The sequence below is a fragment of the Anopheles ziemanni genome, chromosome 2, assembly GCF_943734765.1.
Source record: "Anopheles ziemanni chromosome 2, idAnoZiCoDA_A2_x.2, whole genome shotgun sequence".
NCBI lineage: Eukaryota > Metazoa > Arthropoda > Insecta > Diptera > Culicidae > Anopheles > Anopheles ziemanni.
In genome coordinates, this window is record NC_080705.1 from 50,000,205 (window position 1) to 50,027,017 (window position 26,813).

Consider the following 26,813-nt stretch of genomic DNA (forward strand, 5'->3'; position numbering starts at 1 on the left):
TACATCAATAAATGTATTTTAGTCTAAGCTGAACCATCGACTTGAGCTATCGGAACATTGGTCCTTCGAACCGGATAGAATTTGGATTCTTGAAACATTCATCCGGAGTAAACCGCGTTAGAGAGTTGATTCGCGGAAAGAGTTTGAGTTCAGTGGATGGTAGTTAGATTCACTAGTTCATGGTGGTTGCCGTGGTGAAATTGTGAACTTTGGACCTGTACGTGAACGACCGTGTCAAGCGGCAACCAAATCCAGCAAAGCGCGCGTGAATTTGAGTCGACGCTACAGTGTGGCATAAAAAGTTAGCGGTTGGCGTATAAAGGTTTACATTTCTCGGGACAAAAATAATAAGGAAAATGCCCGTTTCGGACAAAATGGCGCGTCAGTTGAAACGCGTATACAACGACAAGTTAGCGGGAGTTGATTTTTTTTATGAGTTCATCGAAAATTATACCGAAAACCAGCAATGCCAGATAAGCAGCCTCCACATTTCGTTAGAAGAGGCTAAGATTAACTTCGAAAGTGCGAGAGAAAGGTTGCTTACGGAACATGAAGAATGTGATACGGTGGAACTTTTGACGGAAAAACAAGCCTTCTATGGGAAGTTCCATCGGGTGAAGGGCTTTCTGTTGGAGAAGCAAGATGGGGCGGACGGCCATAGGCCGGCTGCAAATAGTACAATGGCGAATGCAAGTTTTACAAATTCGCAAGTGAGGCTTCCCAAAATTGATCTACCGGCGTTCGATGGTGACAAAACAAAATGGATGAGCTTCAAGGACCGCTTCACTGCAATGGTTCACGATGCAGAGTTGTCGGACATAATGAAGCTGCAATATTTGTTGGCTTCGCTAAAAGGAGATGCTGCCAGGTTATTCGACCACGTAAAGCTTGTAGAAGGAAACTACAACAGTACGTGGCAAGCGTTGTTGGATCGGTTTGATGATGCGAAGATGCTGAAACGGGACTACTTCAAGGCGTTGGTGGATCTGCAACCGATGGCTGCCGCAACGGCGGAGGAATTGACTCGTATCGTCAACGAATCGAAGCGCTTAGTGCTTGGGATGGACAGATTGCAGGAGCCTGTATCTTCCTGGGATACCCCATTATCAAGTCTGGTAAGATACAAGTTCGACGAGCAAACACTAATGGCTTTCGAACTTATTGCAGCCGAGCAGAAGACGGATACCTTTAAGGCATTGATGGAGTTTTGTGAGCGGCGCATCAAGATTCTTACAAACTCGGTCGTCCACACGCAAAACAGGATCGATACGAGGCCGGCAACCAGGGGAACAAATGCAAATCCTGACCATCAAGGTACTCGAAAGCCTACACAAAGACCGTATCCGGCTTCAATGTCAGGTGCAGCTCAGACAGGCAACATGCTCAGAGGGTGTGTGTTGTGTAAGGCTGATCATCATATCGCAAGATGCGAGAGATTTGCAAAGATGTCGTTGTCAGAGCGTCAACAGATTGCGAAGGTTGAGTCTTTGTGCTTCAACTGCTTGGGAAAGGAGCATCAAGCAAGATTCTGCAAGGCCCAGTCAAGATGCGGAAACTGTCAGAAACGGCATCACACCTTAGTATGCAACAAAACCAATCCGATTACCCCGAGAACAGAGAGCAGCATAAGCGCCACCACGTACATACAAGCTCCAGTTGATTCGCAGCCTCCACAAGAGAAAATGATTTGGTTGTCAACGGCTCAGGTGTTGATTTGCAATGATGAAGGTAGAGAATTTCCAGCTAGAGCGTTGCTGGACCAGGGGTCGCAATCCAACTTCATGAGCGAACGGTTGGTACAGCAGTTGAAGCTGAAGAAAAGGCGACTAAATAAACCTTTGTCCGGCATCGGAGCAGTTTCGCTAAAGGCAGAGACGATGGTGGTAGCTACCATGAAATCACGAGCGTCAACCTTTGTGTCTCGAGTGAATTGGTTGGTGCTGCGAAACATAACAGCCAACTTTCCAGCGCAAACTCGGAACACGGAGTCTTGGAACATTCCCCAAGCACTGATATTGGCAGATCCAGCATTCTTCCGGAGTGAGCGGATAGACCTTCTGATTGGTGCAGAGTTATTTGGCGAGTTGCTCCAACAAGGTCAATTAAAGTTAGCACCTCACTTGCCAAAGCTCCTGGAGTCCAGCCTTGGTTGGATTGTATGCGGCAGGGAAGAACGAGTCTCTGAAGATGCAGCTGAGGTCGTCTGTTCCTGTTTGGCTGACAACGATCTTGGGGCAATATTTGAGAAGCTGGCTAGCCTGGAAGCGATACCGGAAGAACGTGTACGGTCCGAGCAAGATGAGGAATGTGAAAACCTTTATCTAAACACAACGAGGCGCACCGAGTCGGGAAGGTATGTCGTTAACTTGCCCAAGGTAGTCAACTTCGAAGAAAGGCTGGGAGACTCACTTCAACCAGCATTGAAAAGGTTAGCGGCCATTGAAAGGCGTATGATCAAGGAGCCGAACCTGGGTGCCGCGTACAAGGAATTTATGTCCGAATACATCAGACTAGGGCATATGACAAAGGTGTCAACTTATGTAGAAGATAAGATGGCAAAGGGCACGCCACGGTTTTACCTACCGCACCATGCAGTTTGGAAGACTGATGGATTGACGAAAAAGTGTCGAGTGGTGTTCGATGCATCATGCCGTTGTGGTACCGGGCTAAGCTTAAACGACATTTTGTTGACTGGACCGCGATTACAAGACGACATAGAAGTCATTCTTCTCAGATTCAGGATGAGGCCTGTGGCCTTTGTGGCTGATGTAGAAAAAATGTATCGGCAGGTCTTGGTGGCGGAAGAAGATAAAAATCTACAACGAATATTATGGAGAGAAACCGCCAATGATCCAGTTGGGGTCTACGTTCTGAATACGGTAACGTATGGGACCGCGTGTGCACCCTTCCTAGCAATCAGGACATTATTTAAGATTTTCGAAGATGAAGGGCATCAGTTTCCCATGGCGTCACGCTGCGCAAATGATTTCTATGTTGACGACATCTTGTCCGGCGCAGCGACCATAGAGGAAGCGGGAAACATGGTAAAGGAGCTCAGTGAGTTGCTCAGCATGGGAGGGTTTGGCCTCCGCAAGTGGGCTTCCAATGAGCCAGAAGCACTTGCAGCAATCACACCAGAGCACATCGCGAAGGCAGGAAATTATGAGTTTGGGACGGAGCCTACAGGTACGGTGTCTACTCTGGGCTTGTCGTGGAACACATCGTCGGACGTCTTGAGTGTTCAAGTTAGGCTACCGCCACAGATCGAAACCCTACGCACGAAACGGCAGGTATCGGGATGCCTCGCGAAAGTATATGATCCATTAGGATTCCTCGATCCTGTTAAGATGAAGGCAAAGCTGCTTTTGCAACGTATAGTAACTTTGAAGGATGCCAAGGGAAAACGCTGGGACTGGGACGATGTGTTACCAGAAGGCTTGTTTGCAGAATGGATGGCGTTCTTTCCCCAACTTACGGCACTATCAAAGATAGAAGTTCCAAGACCAGTGGTAACGGATAGCAGTATGGAAAAACAAGTGCATATATTCTGCGACGCATCGGAAAGGGGGTATGGAGCTTGTTGTTACATCCGTTGTCAGAAAGTTGGCGAAAAGGCGACAGTGAACTTCTTTATATCGAAATCGAAGTTGGTATCGTTGAAGCAAAAGATAACGATCGCTAGATTGGAGTTATGTGCAGCGCTCTTGGGCAGCAACTTATATCGGTTAGTGAAGAAGGTCCTGCCGGAAGGAGCACCTGCCTTTTTATGGACGGATTCCATGACTGTGTGGCATTGGGTGAATTCTCCTCATGGAAATTGGAAGACATTCGTAGCGAATCGCACATCAAAGATCCAGCGGAACGCAGAAGGAGCTCAATGGAGACACGTGCCGGGAGTCGAGAACCCGGCGGATCTGGTGTCTAGAGGTGTGGATCCGGAGGCACTTATCGACACCAAGCAATGGTGGTCGGGGCCAACATGGCTCTCCTTGGAGGAAGAATCGTGGCCAGCATTGCCAAACAATGCAAAGGCATTGGAACCTACAGGAGAAGAACGAGCAACAGCGGTACTAGCCTCTTCGCTTGACGAAGAGAACTTTAGTGACCGACTCTACTCCCTGTGTTCCACATACACGAAGCTGCGCAGAGTTGTGGGATATTGTCAGCGATATCTCCACGCTCTAAGGTCGCATGCAAAACCAACGTCAGAGGAAATGGCACCGTTGACCACGGAGGATTTAAGGAAGGCGGAGTCAACGCTTTGCCACTTGGCACAGAGGGAGCAGTTGGTGGCAGAGCTGGACACGTTGAAGAAAGGAAGGAGTTTGCCGAGTGCTTCGGGCTTGAGGTTCTGCGATCCATTTCTGGGCGAAGACGGATTGATTCGTGTCAAGGGACGGCTTCAGAACGCGCGTATGAGTGAGGCAGCAAAGCATCCCATAATAATTCCCAAAGGACATCCGTTGGCGAGGTTGTTGGCGTTACATTACCATGTCAATTTGCTTCATGCTGGGCCACAGTTGATGTTGACCTCATTACGACAACGATTTTGGATCATGGGAGTGAGGTCAATGGTTCGGCAAGTGCAGCGGCAGTGTGTCAGCTGCTTCAAGAATAAGCCGAAGCTGGTGGTGCAACCAATGGGAGAGTTACCTGCAGCAAGAGTAGCGGAAGCGAGACCGTTTGCCATATCGGGTGTGGATTACTGCGGCCCAGTGTACATCAAAGGCGGTCATAGGAAGGCAGCACCCACAAAGGCATACATCGCAGTGTTTGTGTGCTTCGTTACGCGGGCAGTGCATCTGGAGTTGGTTTCCTCTCTGTCCACGGCAGCCTTCATAGCGGCACTCCGAAGATTCGTGTCGAAGCGAGGATTAGTGGCTGAACTGCACTCCGACAATGGCACCAACTTCAAGGGAGCCGCCAACGAACTGCGTAAACTCTATGATCTGCTTAGTTCCTCTCAATTTCAGGCAGAGGTAACAACTTGGAGCAGTGAACGAGGTTTGAAATGGTGTTTCATTCCGCCGGGAGCTCCCCACTTCGGAGGACTTTGGGAGGCAGCGGTTAAGTCGATGAAGCGTCACCTACATCGTGTATTGGGAGACGCAGCAGCCACGTATGAAGATATGGTCACGCTGTTGGCGCAGGTAGAAGGTTGCCTAGAGCCAGAAATGGTCAGAAAAATTGTTATGATGACAGTGTACCTCCACAACTTTCTTCGAAAACCAAACCCATACCGGGAACCAGATCATACCGAAGAAAACGACGACCAAGTTAACGCAAATGGCATAACTTTAATAAATTTGCAACGCGTACCAACCAGACCATCAGCTGAGTTGATGCAGAAGCGTCTGCCGAGAATCAAACTAGAAACAAGTGTTTTCTTATTATTTCACGGTACAGAAGAATCCATAGCAGCACAATAACCGTCCCGCCAACCAACGATCCGGTCACTTGCAGGAACACTACTCCATCCCAACCCGCAGCATATATCTCACAACAACACCATGAGAAAAATAAAAAATCAGCTTACCGAATGGATCGATTCTCCAGCGTCAAACGCAAACCAAGTTGGCTTATAGATTAGGATTGCGGCTAAAAATGTAATATATCACCATCGTTTTCTTACCTGCTCCAGTTTGGCGAGATTCAACAACCTTCTTCCATTGTTCCATTCAAATGTTTTCATATGGTTTTAAGCAAGGAAACATCTAGGCCCATATCTTGAACTTCTCACTAAGCTGAACGGCTGGTGGGACGCACCTGGATATATCTAAGCCGTTTTGCTCCGGACGTGACGGATGAGGATGTCCGGACCATGGTCTTGACTCAGGTTGGCACGGAAGATGTGTCGGGGTTCCCGTAGAACTGAGTGGGACTGCATTGTTACCAGCCACGTGTCCGCGGGGAATAGCTTTCCGGGAATTTATCGATCGGCCGTCGGTCGCACCTCTGCCGGTTTGGCGCCCGAGCCAGCACCCGACGCCTCCGCAGGATCGACCGACCAACTCACGTGATGCCGTTGACCAGCCTCCTTCTGCACGGAACGAACTGAACTTTACGGCTAATGTTGTCGCGTAGCGTGTGCAGCCTTCGTCTGGTGTCCCACGTCAACTACGATCCATCACGACCGCGCTTCCTTCGGCTCCTGCTCCACACTTGCCCGCTGCCACTAACACATTCACTGCTGCCACCGTTACGGACGGACACCGTCACACTGGGCCTCGTCAAGTCGCCCGCCGTTCCGTCCCCGTACGGGTTTATTACCAGAATGTGCACGGAGTCCGAACGAAACTTGATGACTTACGTTTAGCTATAATGCAATCGGATTATGACATCATCATCCTGACTGAGACGTGGCTGGAGGACTCAATTCTCTCCACAATGATGTTCGACGACTCTTATGTAGTATTCAGGTGCGATCGCAACCCACACAATAGCGAGCGTACTCGTGGCGGCGGTGTTTTAAATTACGTGTGCTGCGTCGTTTCCCGTTATTGCTGTTCTGTTCCCGTTCCCATCGCTGGAGGCTGTGTGGGTGCGCATTCAGCTTAGTGCAGTGTCCATACTTCTGGGTGTTGTATACGTGCCCCCAAACGCCCGTTCTGACACGTATGAGTCTTTGCACGAATGTATTGGCGTGGCCCTCGAGCGCCTGGCTCCTAACGGTTGTCTCCTGGTGTTTGGGGACTTCAACATGTCGTGCATTCGCTGGAGAGCTGATCCCGCTTTCGGGCCTCGTGACTCTGTATTCATCGACGGCGTGCACCTTAATGGACTGGTGCAACTTTCGGCCGTCAGCTTGACCTTGTCTTTGGTAACCCTGCTGCTGCTTCGTTTTGTGGTACCATCATCCCTGCGCCTGTGCCGCTGTTACCCAAGGATTCACACCATCCTGCTCTGGAACTTCCCCTGATGACGAGCCCGCCGGTATCCGTCCCTCGCCTGCCACCTGGACGCCCTCGCGAGTTGGACTTCAGGAAATTGAACCACGCCCGCTTCAATGAGCTTATCCGGAACCACGATTGGATTTTCCTGGAGCAGGACACATCGCTCGATGCAGCCACCGCCAACTTCACGTCCACGATATTGTCCTTCCTGTCTTCCTGCTGCCCTATCCGTAAACCCCCTCCTCTCCCGCTGTGGTCTGACACTCACTTGCGCGCATTGAGGGCAGACCTCAAACGTGCGCTTCGGTCTTACCGTGCGCAGCGGTGCGTCTTCCGTCTGCGTGTTTTTAAATATGCAGCATCCGCATACCATGCTTACAACCGCTTCCGGTACGGTTGCCACATTGCGCGCATTCAATCGAGGCTCCTTTAGGACACGCGATCTTTCTGGCGGCATGTGGACAGACGTCGTGGTGTTTCCCGCATTCCCTCTTCCATGTCCGTTGGCAACCGCTCTGCTTCCACTCCTATGTCAATAAGTAACCTGCTGGCTGAACATTTTGCCGGTCTCTTTGTTGACACCGCCAGCTCTTCCACGTCTCTCACCGATGGACTAGCTTTCACTCCTTGTGACGCAGTCAATTTGTGCACTATTGAGATCAGCGAGGCCTCGGTTCTCACTGCCATCAACCAGCTGAAATGCTCCTTCTCTCCCGGTCCTGACGGTATTCCCTCTTCGGTTCTCATCCATGGTGGTCGGGCCTTGGCCTCGCCTATACTCTAGGACGATCAGGGACGAGGTTTTTCCCACCATGTGGCGGTCTGCCTGGATGACTCCGTTGCACAAGAGTGGCTGCCTTTCCACTCCTTCCAATTATCGAGGCATCTCCCTCATTTGTGCTGTCTCTAAAGTCCTCGAATCTATCGTCCATTCCTCCGTTCTCCCCTCTGTTAACTCTCTGATCCCTCCGGCCCAGCATGGTTTCATGCCCAAACGCTCCACTGTTTCGAACCTTATGTCCCTTATGCTCGACCTGTTGCTGCCGGGAAACAGGTTGATGTTATTTACACCGACTTCAAGGCAGCCTTTGACTGCTTGTCACACAGGCTGCTCCTTGCCAAGCTCGAACGGATGGGTTTTGGGGGTCTCTCCTTCTCTGGCTCCGATCCGTTTTAGCAAATAGGACCTACAGAGTTAGGGTCGAGGAAGCCCTCTCCGATCCTTTCGTTGGGCTGTCGGGTGTACCTCAAGGAAGCGTCCCGAGCCCTCTCCTTTTCTCGCTTTTCATCGCCGACTGTGCTAAAGTTCTTCCACCTGGTGGCTGCCTCATGTATGCGGATGATGTCAAGCTATATCTTCCTCCCACTAGTCAATTTAGCCGTTACCATACAAGTTTTCCCACCCCCGATCCCTCTTGGCCCATACTTCGGCCTTTGCACACAACATGTCGAGTATGCCATCTCTTTTTAGCGTGCAGCTCGTCATCGTCTGTCCCGCTCATCTGTATAAATCAACGTTCTGTTGGATCCAACCCGGGTGGTATAAACGTAACTTCCCGTATTTGGACACAGCGATTCAAAAATTTGTCTGTGTTAGTGGAACTGTGCGTGGAAAGAAAGTCAGTGAGCAAATGACGCCGGATCAGTATCACAACAAGAAATGAGTTGAACATACGCGAACGCAAATCTAATCGTGGTAATTGTTTTAGTTTCTCCTGGTCTTTTTGTGCCTGGTAATTTTGTTTTAGTGATTCCAGAACATTCCCAACCAGCCTGGATTTGGGTTCCATTTGAAAATTGAGCATGCCAGAGAAAACTCCATACAAAAAAAACCAGCTCTCTCGGACTTAGCCGATTTTTGCGATCCCACTCTCGATGATTGCCGTCCGCAGATGCCGCGACAGTGGCGGAGACCCGTCGCTCGCGGACTTAGCCAAATTTTTCGATGGAGAAATCTTTTTTGGGTGATCGAACGCGCGCACCCTGCATCGCGCTCGCTCCCGTACACGAGGAGCGCACCGAGCTCAACATTTTCCATTGCGGAACACCGCGATGTGCGTTTGTCTCCGTCACTGCGTGCATCTCATGCTTGCATTTCTCCATTGGAACGATGGAGACGTGAATATTTTTCTCCTTCGCTCCGTTCATCTAATGCGTAGAGCGATTTTGACAGATCAACGTAAACAAAGCAACGAGGTAAGATCGCTAAAGTTTTTCGGTGATAATTACATGTTATTTTATCATTCCAGTTGCTACATGATAGTATTTCACACCATCAATCAACTATCAACTATTCAATGCACAACCCTGACCAGTTCGCGAGGTTTTTTCACTGCAGGATGATAAGTTCCGGACGACCTGATCGAAGTGCGCATGCGCATTGCGGCGATGGATACATAGAGTAAAAACATAAACAATCAGGTGGGCTGTAATGTGAAAGTGTTTCTTCCGAAATAGTTTATCATTACTAATATTATGTTCTGTTTTTGTAGCCTTTGAATATTGAATCAGTGTTGTGTTATTTGGATAAGATTAGTTGTACTGCATCAAGCAACCACGGAAAAAAATCAGTGACGCGATTGATACCATCTGTCGATTGTTGCATTTACACAACAAACCTTACATCTTTCGTGATCTACCCGAAAGTTTCGCCCATTTATCGTTGAGTTAGATGAACATTAGATAAAACATTGTTAACAATCAGGTAAGATGTGAAGTGATAGTGTTCTGTTGTCTTTTTATTTATCTTTATTATATTAATGCATTCCATATTGATTCAATGTGGTTCTGTGCTTCCAGGTTGTAACATCCTGCGAAATTTCTCGGTAGCCACTTCCACATCTTTGGAGCAACATATTCAACCATGCAATTCGTCCCAAACAGGTTAGCACTGTAGTGTTTGTTATAGAACACATTGTTGTGCAGAGGTAACACAAAGTCTTTACTTTGCAGAAACATCCGTGCTGTGAAAATCAAGTTGGTGTATTTGATATTCATTTGCTTGAAGCATGTTCACATCAGCCTTCGGAGTAACACAACTTTTGTTTAGGCTTGTTGAAACACTTATTTTCAAGATAAAAAATCAGCAATTGCTATCGGATGATCCCAGCAGTAGCTTTTCGCTGGGCTGAATGTCACGTGAGATTGAACGTACTTCCCGATGACTCGAAAAAATTCTCTAAAATCTCATATTATTAACATAATGATTGTTTTTCATTCCAGCTGCATGTTCATCTTTCATGTTCGTGGTTCGGTTCATCAACCCATCACAGGTTCGAGGTTGGCAAATTAATTATTGCTCCGATTATAATTATTGGAGTAACGGAACAGTTTCGATTTTTTTCACACTTTTTTATCAACCGGGTATGTTCTGCCGCCTATTAAATTGCATACTTAATTTATCTATATTCCATCAAATATTTGTAGATCGTCTGCATACATTTTTTTTTGGCAGAAAGAGATGATTAGAGACAGCTTTACCAGTAAGTTGATTAGTGTAATTGTGTTCTCCAAAAAAGTTCATTGACACCACACGTTACTGATTTAATGTTATTTTTTCTTCCAGTCTCAAAACGGCGCAGCTACTGTCTTCGTAGTGTTTTAGCGTTCAATCGCCTCATAATCCGATCAAAATAAAAAAACATTACACCTCACAGCTTGCGGTCATCTATTTTCATACATCGCCTTTATATTTTCTTCATTTATTTTGTACAACGGCCAACACCCTACACGACCATCATAAGACAGAACCTTTGGTATGTTGAGATTTATTTATTCATTATACATACGATGTCTACATTACGGAACATAGGCTTTATTCAGATGTGATAATTTTAACAGTTTTAAGATTAACAATTACCAATTTTTAACGGTGATTTTGACTATTAATATTTGTACGTTGTTGTAAGATACCATATCTGGAAGATTGAGCAGCATATTATTAATTTAGATTATCAACTATGCTGTACTGATACCATAAATATGGCATATCTACACTGCTGTTTTGATACAGTTATCCAAAGATATCAACTTTGCGAACACCCGGTGTTGGCACTGGTGGTTTACGTGTTTGCCAATTGATGATGGCGATTAATGAATGAAAATAATTAATCAACATATTTTATCCTACTTTTCTTTCCAGGTGTATCACTGGATCCCGTTGATAGAAAAATGTGAAGTAGTTTAGCAAAAAAAATATAGCTAATAAAAGGTAAAAACGCAACAACACATTTCGTCCAGCGTATTCATTCGCGCAAGAGCTGTGACGTCACAGCCGCGCGTAGAAGCGAAAGAAAAAATCTCTCGGAAGTAACTCTCGGGCCTGGGGCTCTCGCGCGCTCACCTCTCAAAAATTGCACGGATGCAGCTGCTATTGTCACAACTATCCGTTGAACGGAGAACCCTCGGTTTTTGAACGGACATCAACTCATCGCGAGGTTAAAGCACGCAAAAGGTTATTTGGGTTGTTATCTTCAGTTCGATGGAGACACTCAACTGTAAAAAGTAAGGAAAGCAGCATCTCAGGAAGCCGACAAAGCGACCGGGGAAACTACATCCGAGGCAGCAAAGTCGGAGTCGGAAGTTCCAACGCAATCGGTGTCGCCAATCCTAGAATAATCCTAATAAAAGAGTATTATACGTGAGTATTTGTGAAAAAAAGTGTAAAAGTGTTCCAATATGTTTTGAGTGTTAAATAAATGTTTCATAATTTTAGCTATTTGTGTCTGACATTTTTTTTTGCGGCATCAACCGAAAGAAATCATTTATCACTACTACATACATAAATTCTATGGTTCGCACCAACACATGCATAGATCAGGGCTGTACGTTCTCACTTACACACGCTCATAAGCCCGTGGCTCAAACTGCTGACTTTTCCTAACTTCTCCTAAATTTTGTATGGCCGAAATCGAGGTGAACCCAAATTAGGAGTTTGCATGCAAGTTTTTGCCTAGTGGGCTGTATCCTCGTCTAATGATCTCCTCTCCTTGCAACGTTTCGCTGATGATTTTTCAACTTGGTGCATTTCCAATGGCCTTGTTCTCTGTGTCCCAAAATGTTGTGTAATCTCGTTCAGCCGCTCTCAGAACACTCTGATACACAACTATTCCCTGAATGGCTCGCCGCTTCCGCGTGTGTCGGTTGTTAAAGATCTAGGGGTGTGGCTTGATGACCACTTGTCTTTTGCTCCACACCTCGACTCGGTGATAGAGCGCGCGAACAGGATTCTAGGCCTGATTAGTCGTATGGCCTCCGAGATCCGTGATCCCCTGTGCCCACGGGCACTATACTGCTGCTGGGTGCGTCCCATCCTGGATTATGGTTGCGTCATCTGGTCTCCCGCTGGTGTCTCGGCGCTGGATAGGTTGGAGAGGGTGCAAAGGAAGTTCACTCGGCTCGCCGTGAGGCGTCTTTTGAAAGACCCCAGTGCTGCCATTCCTCCCTACCCAGCGCGGTGCCAACTTCTGGGGCTAAATTCGCTTAGAGACCGTCGTAGTAGGGCCCGCGCTTTGTTTATTGCCAATATCCTTTTATCCAATATCGACTCCCCTTCCCTGCTTGCGACAATCCCTCTCTATGCTCCTTATTTCCAACTCCGCAAGCGCCCTCCCCTGTTCATCCCCACCCGACGTTCATTGTTCGCTCAGTGCGAGCCCTTCGTGCCTTTAATGCTGTAAGTGAACTGTTCGACCATAGCATGTCCATCGCCAGTTTCCGTTCTCGCCTCTTGTCCCATTCTATGTGACCGTCCTTCACCTGTGCCTGTGACTCTTCCTCCATACGTTATCCTCTCACCTATCCCTATCCGTTCCGTGTAAGCAATGTATGGTAAAGCCCTTGAGGCAAACAATATTAAATAAAATAAAAAAAAAAAATAATATCCTCGCCAGTCGAGCGCCATGGATGGTCCTGCTTCGTACCAATTTTGTAACTATCATCCTGTTTGTTGCACAATACTGTTAGCCACTACTGCAAACTACGAGGGCTGACAATAAAGTAAGGTCTCCAATTTTTTTTTCATAGAAAATGACATTTATTTACAAAAAGCGATACACCGTTGGAAAGGCCAAGGTCTTGGCTACTTTTCTGCATAATCGCCATTTTTTCCAACACCTTGCGCATCCGCACGATGAACTTGTCTATGCCGGCAGAATACCACTCTCCGTCCGCCTCGCGCAGCCAGGTGTTGACTTCTTTCTGAACCTCTGAACCCATCGGGCAGAAAATTTGTGATACTGCAAGTTGTTCACAAGGATACGACGGATTGTTTCGCTGCTACACACTCCTCCAAGCTTCTCTTCCAAGTCCCTAATTGTCGCACGGCGCTTTTTGAGCATTTCTGCCTCCACTGCTTGAACAATCGCATCCGAGACCGACGGTCGGCCACTTCTCTCCTCGTCGTGAACATTAGTGCGCCCGGAATTGAACTCGCGGCTCCACTTACGCACGTTTTTTATGTCCATATACTTTTCCCCGTAAACTTCAACTAGTTGACGATGGATTTCAATAGGTTTTACCTTTTTCGCACTCAAAAAACGTATTACAGAACGCAATTCGCACTTGGACGCTGACGCGAGGGGTACCTCCATCGTTGACGGCTGCTCAGCCAAGACTGAGCGGTCGGGGAAGCCTCACCCAGCAGCAAAGTGGTAGTGGGGGAACCAAGGAACACGGCGGTGTTGCCAGATTTCGCCTGCAGCGTTGGAGACCTTACTTTATTGTCAGCCCTCGTACAACTGGCCGAACAACACCTACGAGTTGAGCGGAGGTCCACTAGTGGAACTAATCCTGGATCCAAAGGAACTAATCCTGGATATCCAGAAAAAAACCTAACGTCCGATCCGAGTCAATCTGAAGACGCAGCACCAAGTTTCAGTTTGGCGAGAATTTTTGGATTGACCAATCTTTGCGTGGTCAAATCAACCAGCGGCGGATCCCACATCTAGCAACAGTTGGGTTTGTAAATATGATACATTGCATCGAGATTGCTCTCAGCTCAATCGCCATCTACGATGCTATGCGAATAATGACAAAGACAAAAAACTGATACATAAATACATATGTCATTTAACTTACATTATTTTTTATTTTTTAGTTCGTTTAGGGAAAAACTTTTGTTTTGAAAATTTATTTTTTCATTTAATTTATTTTATACTTTTACGTATTGCATGAACAGAGAAAACAGGATATTCTTTTATATGAAAATTGTCATTAAGTTAGTTGAGTCGGAGTATACTTAAGGAACGAATACAAATCCACTGCCTGTTACTGCAGAATCTTGCTGTTACTGCGATCCTGCTTTGCTGTTAACAGGATCGCGATGTCCGAGTACTAATTATCAAGGAGTATGAGTAGGGCTGCATTCTGTTTTAACGTTTGCTATGAGCACTGAGGAAGTGCTCGCGTTCTTCAGCACTGCTGCGAGAGAACACAACAAGCGATCTCTGAATGTCACACAGCGCTCTCCCGGGAGAGCTGCTGAAAGAGACCAGCACGCTTCAAGTGGGCCAGAACGGGATCCCCAACGCGCAGTCATAATCTGGGAGCGAAATATGCGGGTGTTGCTAGCACACTCTTTCATTACTGATCTCCTATCTTTTATCTCTGTCCGATTCATATTTTGCGACATCCGGGAAGGTAAATGCAAGAAAACTTAAAAAAAAACTGGTTCAGTTCAAACTTTTTCATAACTTGCATTACTTTCGCTAATTACAACTGCTTTTTCACTATATATTCAGCTACCATCAAACAAACAAGAGTGGTTGGATGTTTCACGAAAGTTTGAGGAGCGATGGAATTTTCCTCACGCCATAGCGATTGATGGGAAACACATCCACATATAAAAGCTCATAGCATAGCGGATCGCAATATTTCAATTACAAAAGATTTCACAGCACCGTTGTGCTAGTTGCTGCGGACTACAATTTTCTGTACGTCAATGATGGTGGCCAGGGCGGAGTTTCAGGCGATGGACATGGTGCGCAATTTTTTGCAAATCTATTTTTCATTAGCCGACCGAAAAACAGATTTTCGCTTACTTTGACAGTTGACTGCCCATCTGACAGCATTTTACCGTTAAAGTTGGATGTAGACGTTACATATTAATCTATGCAGATCTTTGACGTCTACAGCTTTTCCTTTGTTCTTTCCGTAATGGCGACCACAGATAAATATGTCACGTTTGGGAGGGCTTCTGTGGTACCGCAGATGTTGCTGTCAATCGCTGCAGTTGCAAATGCCAAATGAAGGTTTGTTGTGTTTATGAGTAGTGGTTTGAGTTCGTTGTGCCGTGCGCTGTTCGTTGAGTTCGTTGTGGTATTTTAGTTAAAACAATTAGTATTAAAATGGCATTCAACACAGTTTTGACTGCTGCAGCTGCAGAACTGGCTACATTAGTGCAGTTACTAATTGAAGAAGGCGAGGAGCACTGATTCTCAATTCACTAAATTTCGTATTCCCCGTTGGTAAATATTGGTTTTTGCACTTAATATTCCTTAGCGGAATGGTAAGTCACATTATAACAAAAACTGTCTGAGCTGAGAATCATTTTGTTTTGCGTTTATTTCGCGTTTCTGTTGATGTAGAGCTATCAAACTCACAGGGTGACCATATTTCAGGTTGATCTTGCAGGGTTGCTACTTTTTACGCGTTGAAAACTCGTTTTTCAAGGGAAATGGGAAAGGGTGCGTATTGCCTCAGGGGTGCGTATTACCCCAGCCACCCCTACCTGTGAGCATTAATAAATACTGCCCCGGGGCACTAATTCTGTCAATTTACAACAAAAATGTACAGCTGGTAAGAATAATACGTGTCGCGGAACGGTTTACAGTGAAACAACGGTTACCATGTTTACCAGTTACGGAACGGTTCACTGTGTCAATTCTGCTTAGTGAGTTTTTAGTGCAAATAGAGTTTTGATTGTGTAAGGTGCAAAATACTACTGGAAAGATGTCTGCGAAAAGAATTCGTGTAAAAGGATCCCTGCCAAAAAAAATTAAGCGTTATGAAGATGCTCTTGAAAGAGAATTATCTGGGGAAAGCAGCTCATCAGGACCAAGGAGCTCACCAGGACCAAGCAGCATGGAATTTGAAACGCTTGAAGATGTATCCACATCTAATTAGGAAACCAATGATGAAGAATCAGTTGTAGATGAATCGACAAATTATATCCAAAGAAATTGGATCAACATCGACGACAGAGAGGCCAGTGAAGATGTCGATAGCAGTGAGGATGAAGAAGACTTCATGGAGCCAGTGGATCCAAACAGTGGCGAAGGGAGGCTATTGAACTGGGCCTTGGAAACTAATCAGAAGCTTTGGTCACTAACTAAGTTATTAAAAATTCTGCGCGACGTGACTGATTAAAAGCTGCCGAAAGATTCGCGTACATTTTTGAAAACAAAGCAGTGCGGTAAAGAGATCGTCAAAATCCAGGGAGGTGAACTTTGGAATGCAGGAGTCCGAAAAGTTTTAAAGCAAAATGTTCGGTAAGTAAAGAAACAATAATATTTTCACTATTCTATAAGATTATCAAATATTTATCAAATTGTGGTTTATCCTGCTTTCCAGTTATGTTCAGCCATCGCAAGTATAGTGTCCACAGATCGCTACCCGCCAGGGACTTTCTGTGGATTATACTGCTAGGTATGTTGGGGACAGAGCCTAACAAAGCACCAGTTGTTTCTCAAGTTGGGTTTATTTGGTTTTCTGAACGTTTTTAGTTACGTCACAAATGTTGTGATAGCGATGTCTAAGACCAGTGAGACTGTTATCAATTAACCGTTAATAATCCATAAACCGGTACTCGCGGGACTGACACTATGGCCGCTGTGTTGGAACGCGGCCGTCACACAAGGCTAACAAGATTTTTCGAACTGGCTGCCAATGATGAATTTGCCAAAAGATTACTATATCAAGAAGTCCCGCGATACTACCGATACAGCACACCTACCAGCAGCCTACGTTTGCCGTGGCAAGGGTCTGGCGAGCATTGGATTCGACGCGTTAGAGACCAAAAGATGGTCATTGGCCGGATGGTATCATGTTCCATGGTGCTGATAGAACGATACTGTTTGCGCCTTCTTTTTTGTTACCATAAAGGCCCAACGTCTTTTGAAGATCTTCGGACTGTTGATGAACATATTTGCGCAACATATAAAGAAGCTGCTATTAAGCGAGGTTATCTCGAAGATGACTCTGAATGGGAGAGAGCTCTCAGTGAAGCTGCTTCTTTTCAAATGCCAGCTCTTCTCCGTCAATTTTTTGCCCTTATTCTATCGGAAGGCGCACCACAACAGCCACGACGTCTTTGGGATACTTTAAAGGATCAATTGTGCGAAGATTTTCATCGACAACATCATCAACGGTACACATCCCAAGATTCCGATTTAAACCAGCTTCTTCGTGATATAGAGCAGTTTCAAGCGTTGCGTGATATTGAAAAGACCATACGAGGAACTACGCCAACCAAATCCCTCAGTTTGTTCAACGATATGCCACAACTTACCGATTATGACCATATTCAACATCAAATTGAAGACTATAATATCGTGCTGATTGCTGCAGAGCGATCGTATAGTACCCGAGATATTGAAACTCTTTCTTCCTTGCATTTGCACAATGAAGATCAACGTGTCGTTTACGATACTATTAAGGCAGCTATTGACAACCCATCACAGAATGAAGCTAACTTTTACTTCCTCGACGGACCTGGAGGAACAGGAAAATCGTTTGTGTTGGAGAAAATTTTGGCGTACACACGTCGCCAGTCAAAAATCGCCCTAGCAACGGCATCGAGTGGTATAGCCGCGTTGCTATTAACAGGAGGAAAAACTGTACATTCAACATTTAAGCTGCCGCTCAATCTAGATGATAACAGTACCTGTGGAATTCCAGTTCCCTCGAAACTGGCAGGCTTAATTCGACAAACTGAGATTATTATTTGGGACGAAGCTTCTATGAGTAGTCGTTATGCACTTGAAGCTGTTGATCGTACACTACAAGACATTATGGAAGATACCCGCCCGTTTGGAGGGAAAGTGGTTTTACTATGCGGTGATTTCCGACAAATTTTGCCAGTGGTCCCCAAAGGGACAGATGCGGAAATAATAAATGCATGTATTAAAAAGAGTATTCTCTGGTGACACTGTCACATGCTACGTTTGCATATCAGCATGCGTGTGCAAACAGCGCCAAATGCAGGACAGGCTATCGAGCTACAAGAATTTGCAGACTTCCTGTTGCAAATAGGCGAAGGACGGCATGTCACAGTACCCGGTCTGAAACCTTCGTATGCTAAAATTCCTCGCGACATCGTGTTACGTTCATCTGCACTACACCGACCCAGCTTTCTTTTCGGATGGAGCTATTCTTTCGCCGTTGAACATGAATGTGCATTCTATCAACAATGCTGTACTCGAGCGCTTACCTGAACAAGAGCAGGTGTTCCTATCCATTGATACATTGGTCCAACAGGAAGACTATCAACATTTTAACACCCCTACCGAATATCTTCACAGCCTTCGGGACATTATGGAGATGTTCCATCAAATCAGGATCCGCCATCCTGATCGCCAATCGCAACGATTCGTTTACCGAAAGAAACCCTCCGATCCGTGCCTCCGAAGTATACGTGATGGACGTGGCGACTTTCGGGTCTACATGCTCACCTGTATCGGCACAATACGTAAAGAATCTAAACGCCCAGGAGCAGGAGAAGGAGTTTCCGGACGCCACTAATGCTATCCTTCAAAACCATTACGTAGACGACTATCTTCAAAGCTTCAAGACAGTGGAGGAAGCGCTGAGAATCGTGAAGGAAGTAAAACTGGTGCACTCTAAAGGAGGCTTTACGCTCCGGCGATTCCTTTCCAACTCGTCAGCTGTACTACAAGGTATCGGAGACCCATTGGAAGAATCAACTAAAGACCTCATGCTGGAACAAGGGAAAAACACCGAGTCGGTGTTAGGAATGAAATGGAAGATGAAGACGTCTTCACGTTCTCCTTGTCTTCGAGTGAGAGCATCCAGCATATTCTTCAAGCCAAGCATATCCCTACGAAAAGAGAGGTGCAGAAGGTCGTGATGAGTCTGTTTGATCCCATGGGCCTCGTGTCCTTCTTTCTAGTCCATGGAAAGATCTATGACAACGATGGTGGGGGTGGACCAACCTTTTCCCAGATCTAGGGAAACTACAAACATACTACTTCGGGACCGGTTATCGAGAGGATGCCGAGCTACAACTGCACGTATTCGTGGACGCAAGCGAAGCCGCGTACTGTGCGGTAGCTTACTTCCGGATAGAAACCAACGGAAAATTCCAAGTTGGACTTGTAGGCGGAAAGACAAAGGTAGCCCCACTCAAGACAGTCTCGATACCTAAACTCGAACTGAAAGCCGCAGTCCTAGGATGTCGGTTACTTGCGAGGATAAAGGAACAACATACCCTCACGATACACCGACAGTGCCTGTGGAGTGACGCCGGTGTCTGCCTAGCCTGGATAAAATCGGCAAATCCCCGACGCTATCAGCAGTTCGTTTCGGTACGAGTAGCAGAAATATTAATAACTAGCTTGACGCCCCGGCGTTGCTCGGTTTTAGAGGATTGAGGGATTGAGAAAAGAATTATGGTTTTACTCTTTACTTGAAAGTTTGAATTAATTTATTAGTTACAATAACGGCAAATTTAAATGTATAAAATTTCATGAATTTCCCCGTGATGTATAAACCTTAGGGTAACTATGTTGGATACACCTTGACATTTGTTTACATGCTTGTTTTGTTAGTGTTAATAAAACTGAGTTTAAATTGTAAAATTTAGATAATTTTATCAAAAAATAGTGATCAAGCAAACCTTCAACAACATCTGCAGTACTTAAACTTAATGTGTGAAAAGTTTCAGAAGCGACGGTTCAGTATTGGTCGAGTTTTTAGTGTACATAGAACTCCATACACAAAAAAAAAGCTAAAATATGTAGTAGATGGACGTGGGTGCCTTCAAAGCAAAACGTGGCGGATCTGGCGACGAAGTGGAACAACGGCCCCGACCTGAGTATGGAGAACCCCTGGTTCGTAGGACCACAATTCCTGCACGAACCAGAGGAAAGTTGGCCAGAGAAACGGTCAGTCCCCGACACCAACGAGGAAGTAAGAGCGATACACCTTCATGCCTGACCAACAAAAACACAACCGATGGACTTCTCGCGGTTCAGCTGCTGGGGAAAACTACTTAGAGTCACAGCGTGCATCAACCGTTACATGGACAACCTGGGACGCAAAGGTGATAACAAACCACTAGAGCTCGGTGTGCTCCAACAAGCTGAACTTAGGAAAGCAGAATTGGCATTATGGAAGAATGCCCAGAAGGATGCGTTCCCCGACAAGATAGCTGAACTGAGTACAACGAAGGGCAATCCCGACGGAAGACGCAACGTTGTCCCTAAATCCAGTCCCATCTACAAGAAGTGGCCTTTCCTGGACGATGACCGAATTTTAAGGACGAGAGGACGAGTCGGAGCATCTATCCATTCAAACTTCGACGCTAGGTACCCAGCTATACTCCCAAAAAATAATTATATGACATTCCTAATTGTAGATTGGTACCACCTAAACTACCGGCATGCCAACAGGGAGACAATAGTGAACGAAATTCGACAACACCTGGATATTCCCAACCTCCGAGCACTTACGAAGAAGGTTGCCGATGCCTGCGCGTACTGTAAAGTGATGAGAGCGTCCCCAAACCCACCGCCGATGGCACCACTCCCAAAAATGCGTTTAGCCGCGTTCACTAGACCATTTAGTTATACAAGATTAGACTACTTTGGCCCGTGCTAGTACGAGTAGGGCGCAGGCAGGAAAAACGTTGGGTAGCGTTATTCACCTGTCTAACGGTTAGGGCCATACACCTGGAAGTAGTTCATTCACTAAGTGCAGAATCATGTGTTATGACCGTGAAACGCTTCATGGCCAGAAAAGGGATACCGCTAGAGTTCTGGACGGACAATGCCACCTGCTTCCAAGGAGCTGCAAGCAGAGATTCGGGATGCCTTTGCAGTGTCCTTTACTATACCCACGACAAGCTGGAACTTTATTCCGCCCGCGACTCCACACATGGGAGGAGCGTGTGAGAGGATGGTCATGCGGAGCGGTGCAAGGCTCAACTAGGAAACCAGACGACGAGACTCTAGAGACTTTGCTCCTCGAATCCGAAGCATTAATTAATTCCAGACCTCTGACTTACATCCCCTTGGAATCAGCCGATCAGGAAGCTCTAACACCAAACCATTTTCTGTTAGGTAGTTCAAACGGAACGAAACCAATGCCATCGTCGAACCTAGACCAGAGGGCAACACTTAGGAGCAGTTGGAAGCTAGCTAGGTACTAAACCGGTTCCAGTTCTGGCAGAGGTGGCTCAAAGAATATCTTCCCGTGATAACAAGAAGGAGTAAGTGGTTTGACGAGGTGGAGGACTTAAAGCCAGGGAAATTAGTACTAATAGTGGAAGGTACAGGGAGAGACCAGTGAGTGAGAGGAAGAATCGAAAAGGTAGTGATCGGAAAAGACGGACGTGCTAGAGAGGCTTTAGTTCGTACGTCGAACGGCCTGAAAAGAAGATCAGCAACCAGGCTTGCTGTTTTGGACGTCTTGAGGGACGGTGAACCCAACCCAATGAAGTAGAAGATAAGGTGAGTTCACGGGCGGGGGTATGTTGCGACGATCGTTCGACACCCCAGGAGTGAGTGTTCCTACCCGATTGGGATCCTGCACCATATAAAAGGGAAAGGCAGGGTCTCAATCGGTTAGTAGCGGAATAGCAATACACGTGATTAGTGTGCCCAGAGTGAAAGCAGTGAGTGAGTAACGTTAGTAAAGAACCACCGAAATTAAAAGGTCAGAGGGGGAGAGGAGTAAGTAGTAAGGACAAGCAAGGAATAATGTAATACATGTAAAAAAACATACTATATGTAAATAAACATTTTGAGAACCCTTGTGCCCTGTACCCTTGTGCCCGAGGCCTGGTTAGAGAAAATCATCTCAACAGTATTCTTTCGGCTTAACACTTTGACGGCCGCACAATTCACGGTGTCACAACGCTTTGCGACCGGCGCGTTTGCACTAGTTCCTCCGTATCTGGCCGCCCTGTTTGATCATTCATTTTCAATCTTTATTAGATTTCACGAACGAACGAGCAACGCACCCTGTGGAATTTGTTTACTTTCTATTTGATATTTGTTTACATTCAGTAGTCTGTGGTGCGTGTCTGGTGACAGCGTTGACAGCACACCAAAATGATGTGATCGGATGCAAAATGAAACGGAGCCATTACATCTATAGATGTAGCCGGCCGTCAGAGTGTTGATAGTTCCTTGTGTCTTGATCATGTTTATACCTCTTATTTACCTTATGTAAACCTAACCTTTAGCCTTATGTTGGAAACGTTTCGGTTCAACGAAGCTGGCCGAACATAAACGACGCCGAGACGTCGATGTTTTTAGAACATATACAGGGTGCCCGAGGTAAATTTGACAGTTTAGAAAGGAATTTTTGTCAAATTTATGTTAAATGTTAAAAAAAAATTTTCTTCTACAAAGTTTAGCTTACCATTTTTGCCGCATTTTTTTTGTTTACCCCCCCTCCGCGCCGATGGCTGCCTGCCCCCGCTTCCGGAACCCCGGGCAAGCGTGGGCAGTTCGTGCCGGCCATAGGCCAGTTCTCAAAATCTCGATTTTTCGATTGCGAGCTAGCGCTTTGCGGTCTTCGGCAATGTTGTAGATCTCGATGAGATAAGGCTTTTTGGTTAAGGGACATTTTCCCCTCCGACCCCTCCTTCCTCCCGCAAATTTGCATTTTCACCACTGTTCGGCCCAAGTGGCCGACGTTTGGCCACCCAGGTCCCCTGACCTTAATCCTATGGATTATTTTGTGTGCGGCACAGTTGAGCGGGACACCAACAAGGCCTCCTGCAATACCAAAGCGGAGCTGGTGGCCAGAATGGTGGCCGTGTTTGCGGCCATCCCCAGAGACATGGTTGGTAATGGTAAGCTAAACTTTGTAGAAGAAAATTTTTTTTTAATGTTTAACATAAATTTTATAAAAATTCTTTTCCTATTCCCTCAGGAACTGTCAAATTTACCTCGGGCACGCTGTAAAAAGGATCGAAGGATGCGGCTTCGACCTCTTTTTCAATACGAAAGACGGAAAAGCCAAACGATTTTTTGGCACAACGAAACACAAAACGAAGATTACGTGTAACATAAAGTTGTTTAAGATAAGGCAAAGAAAGCTGGTTGTCGTTCCTTTGATTCCGTCAACTAGAGCACTGTTAAAGACCATCTTCTGTAACACCTTAAGTACGTTGAATTATGACATCTGTCGAAATAAACCACGAGGCGGATTCTCTTCTGCAACAGACCTCCGACTAGAACGGACGTCACCTCGGTCTTGTATTTGTGCTTATGTCCGTATAATTGTCGCTCTTAGGTGATGATTTCATTATCGGTAATCAATTATCAATTGCGTCAGTGTTACGCGTTATAGATTCAAATATGAATTTATTACTTGTCATACCAGTGAACTCTACAGCTCTGGAGTGTAAACTAGCATGATTTCGATGTGTAAGCGATGTTCGAACTAATATGCCGCATGCATCGGGAAACGCGGCGAACATGAAAAAGCAAGTTGTCAAATTGTTCCTTCCGAGGGTCGACCACTGCCCAATAAACACGCGCTCGTACAAGAAACTCGCAGGTTGATTCGATGTCGCTACTTTGCCAAAATCAGAAAATGGGCCTGTCAAGCAAAACCGACAAAAATTACACCTTTTACCACTGTTTAGCGCGATGGCCAAGGCGTTTAGTGACACCGTCCGAAACAGCGCAATGCGGCACGGATGGCATGGAGAGAGAAGCATGTCTACCGGCAATTCAGGGATTCAATTCAATACTCTTTTCTTCTCTGAATTGTTTTATTCCTGTTTGAGGGGATGTTTTCCATTGGCTCAAACAGTGTCCAATGTGGATTATCATGCGAAGCAGCAGATTAATGCTTAGTTTACACGATACGCCAAAAACTGATAATACACGCGCTAATGTCAGTTTTTTTGTCATTTTTTTGTTTCGTACCGACGCCACTATTCGTGATCCGATCCAAATGAAAGCGTATGCAGTGTTCATTTGAGTGCTTAACGGTAAAACAAAACAGCAGAGAGGTAATGTTTTCACCGAAATCTTATCAACAAACATTAAACATTATCACAAACAACTATTTTCTATCCGCTTGTAATCAATACCCGGTGCGTAGATTTTTGTCTTTTAATCGCTTCGCCGACCGAAAAACTAATTTGCGCACATTTTTACAGTTGACTGACCAACTATTAGCATTTTTCCGTTTGCAAAGTTTAAAATTATTTTACGGTGCAAAGGGCTGCCTGTGAAAAACCTCCTACTACCCGAGCCAGATTGTTTCGTATCTTATTTCGCTTACCGTCGTTCGACAATTGCGAGCACAATAGACCTTCTACAGAAAACCTAGAAAGTGTAACCTGGCCTGCATGAAGCCTTCTATGGGGCGGTCGGGGAGCCGAAGGGCCCGGTACCTCGCCTAAAAAACCTAGTTAGAATTGATAATTTCACTGCACTGCACACATTCCACTTTCCATGTGTTTTTTTTTATGGTACCAGAGGTGGGGCTGTCAAGTGACAGCTGCGCCAGGCACATTGAGATGAAAAATTGAGGGTATTACAATTGGGAGGACGGAAACGACACAAACTGCCAGACTTCTCGACGATGTCCAAAACAAAATGTAAACAACACTTTGAAAAAATCGAAAAAATGGCTCGACGATTCAAAACGACGCCACCTACGTGTCGAGACGATGCGTGGATACGAAACGACGCGCGTTGTTATCGTCGAGCAGGTTCAACACTATCCGCATCTGTAGCCCTTCTGAAGAACTATCGCCCGATGCATTGAACTTCTTGCACGAGCGTGTTTCTACGTTATTTGGAGAAGAATATTTATGAATGCTCTTTGAAAACCCCAACTTAAGATCAGTTGCCAGTTACATGTGCTTCCAATACATTGAATAATATTGTAGCCCACACCATTTCCTATCCGAAAATGAATGAGAGGGGGCGCGAGGCGTGAGCGGAAGTAAAATGCCGACTGTGTAACATCATATCAGATTCTCAAAAACTATTAAACATAAAATAACTTTCATTAATTGCATATTCCTGGAACAATGAACAGCAAATCGAACAATAATTAACGTGGTGCATTCTGCCCCTGGGCTTAAACCATTTCGAACAAAAATATTCAATTACTGGTGGACAAAAATCTGCATTCCACGATTGCTAGAAATGATTAAAATAGCTATTTATTGCTAAAAATATTTTTAAAACAATATTTTATAATATTGATCATTTAACGATATTTTAATTTTGTATGAATTTACATTCACTGAGTAATCAAATATTTGAATCCACGCGCACGGACGCTTAGAACTGAAATGCATGCTTTCATGGTTAAAACAATTGCCAAGAGCTGCACCAAACGCTATGATAGAAAAAATGGAGCAATATAGAAATGCGAGAGAAACGTAAATAAGCTGGGGAAAAAAGTGTAATTGCACGATCCATTGTTTTTATGAACAACTTAGAGCGCGCCACATGCAACTGTCCCGTAACCTTACTGGTAGAACGGCTACCACTAGAAACTTTTCACAAACCTGAAACCTGATGTATAAATATGGAATCACAGAACTCTACATCTAGAACCCGCAGAAGAACAGAACCAGCTCCCTCCTCTGAGTCTCTCTCCAACGCGTGGTGCGGTGCGAGAGAGCGTGAGAAATCACGACCGCCACCGACGGCGCTTTTTTTCGCTCACCAAACCGCTGCTCAAAACGTACCCGAACGAGACGGTATTTTTCGTCTGCAAGAATATTTTAAGCCTGCTATTTTGCCAAAAAAAACACTCGGTATTTACCAAGAACACGATAATTCAGGATGCACTTTTTGTTTCAACGTTGACAAGTCACTTGCAAAACAACACACACAAGTGCCAGCACTGCAACGCGTGTACAAGTGCGTTGGTGTGCGTGCGCAAATTTTTGGGTGGCGTAGAACAATCGCGCACCGGTTCGATATCGGCTGTTCATTTCGTCCTAGCTAGCCAGACAGACGTGTGACACGTTTTAGGGCGTTTTTTGTTTTTGGGTTTTTTTGTTTTTTTGAGAGAAGAAAATAGTTTGCTTTTTCGCGGAAGTAAGTGTTGCCAGGTGTTTTGTTTTTCAACCTTCGTGCGTTACATTTCTTTTTTTTCTTTTCCCAACCGATAGGATGAGTAAGTGTCTTTGCGATTGCGGCTCGACAGTGCTGTGGCAGTGTAACCGACGCTTGCGTTATTCTCCGGCCGATGACAATTCCTCCTTTGCAATGTATCAGCAGCGGATTGCCGTAGCACCCCCGGACGAACTGGAGCCTCAGATGGGATCTGAGGCAGCAGCTCCGGATGATGATGATGATGAACCATCTGTCTTCGCATACACCGATAAAGTATTGCTGCCCCGAAATGTACAAGCACCGGATGCTAATGTTCTGGACGTCTTTGCAGACTGATTCGTCTGGCAGCTTCGATGACGATGACGATCAGCAATCCGGTAATTCTGACGAAGCTCCGGTGAACGGCTTATCTGCAGATGCTGTTGGTTCCGAAGCTCCGCAAGCGCAAGGCGTGAACGGCGTACCTGCAGATGCTGTTGGTTCCGACGCGGGACAATCAGCTATTCCAGGAACGGTCGATGCTGTTGGTTCCGACGCGGGACAATCAGCTATTCCAGGAACGGTTCAGCAATCTTCTACTCCGTTTTGTATCTTTCACTTTTCATACAAAAGCTACATACAAAATTCAAAACAATAA

General features: G+C 45.7%; 1 protein-coding gene across 1 annotated transcript; it reads left to right on the forward strand.

Moving 5' to 3' along the window:
• The first annotated feature begins 374 nt into the window (after positions 1–374).
• On the forward strand, positions 375–26,813 carry LOC131293770 (uncharacterized). The gene is made up of 4 exons (XM_058321831.1): positions 375–5,004; positions 18,413–18,851; positions 26,233–26,449; positions 26,508–26,813. The coding sequence occupies exons 1-4, from the start codon at positions 375–377 to the stop codon at positions 26,811–26,813; spliced, it is 5,592 nt and encodes a 1,863-aa protein (XP_058177814.1).

What these genes read in the sequence shown, in the direction of transcription:
- LOC131293770 (XM_058321831.1), top strand. Translation starts at nt 375, where the DNA reads ATGGCGCGTCAGTTGAAACGCGTATACAACGACAAGTTAGCGGGAGTT. An exon ending in AACTTGGAGCAGTGAACGAG is followed by an intron (nt 5,005 to 18,412) that starts GTTTGAAATGGT and finishes ATATCTTCACAG; the next exon opens with CCTTCGGGACATTATGGAGA. An exon ending in TCTTCGCATACACCGATAAA is followed by an intron (nt 26,450 to 26,507) that starts GTATTGCTGCCC and finishes ACGTCTTTGCAG; the next exon opens with ACTGATTCGTCTGGCAGCTT.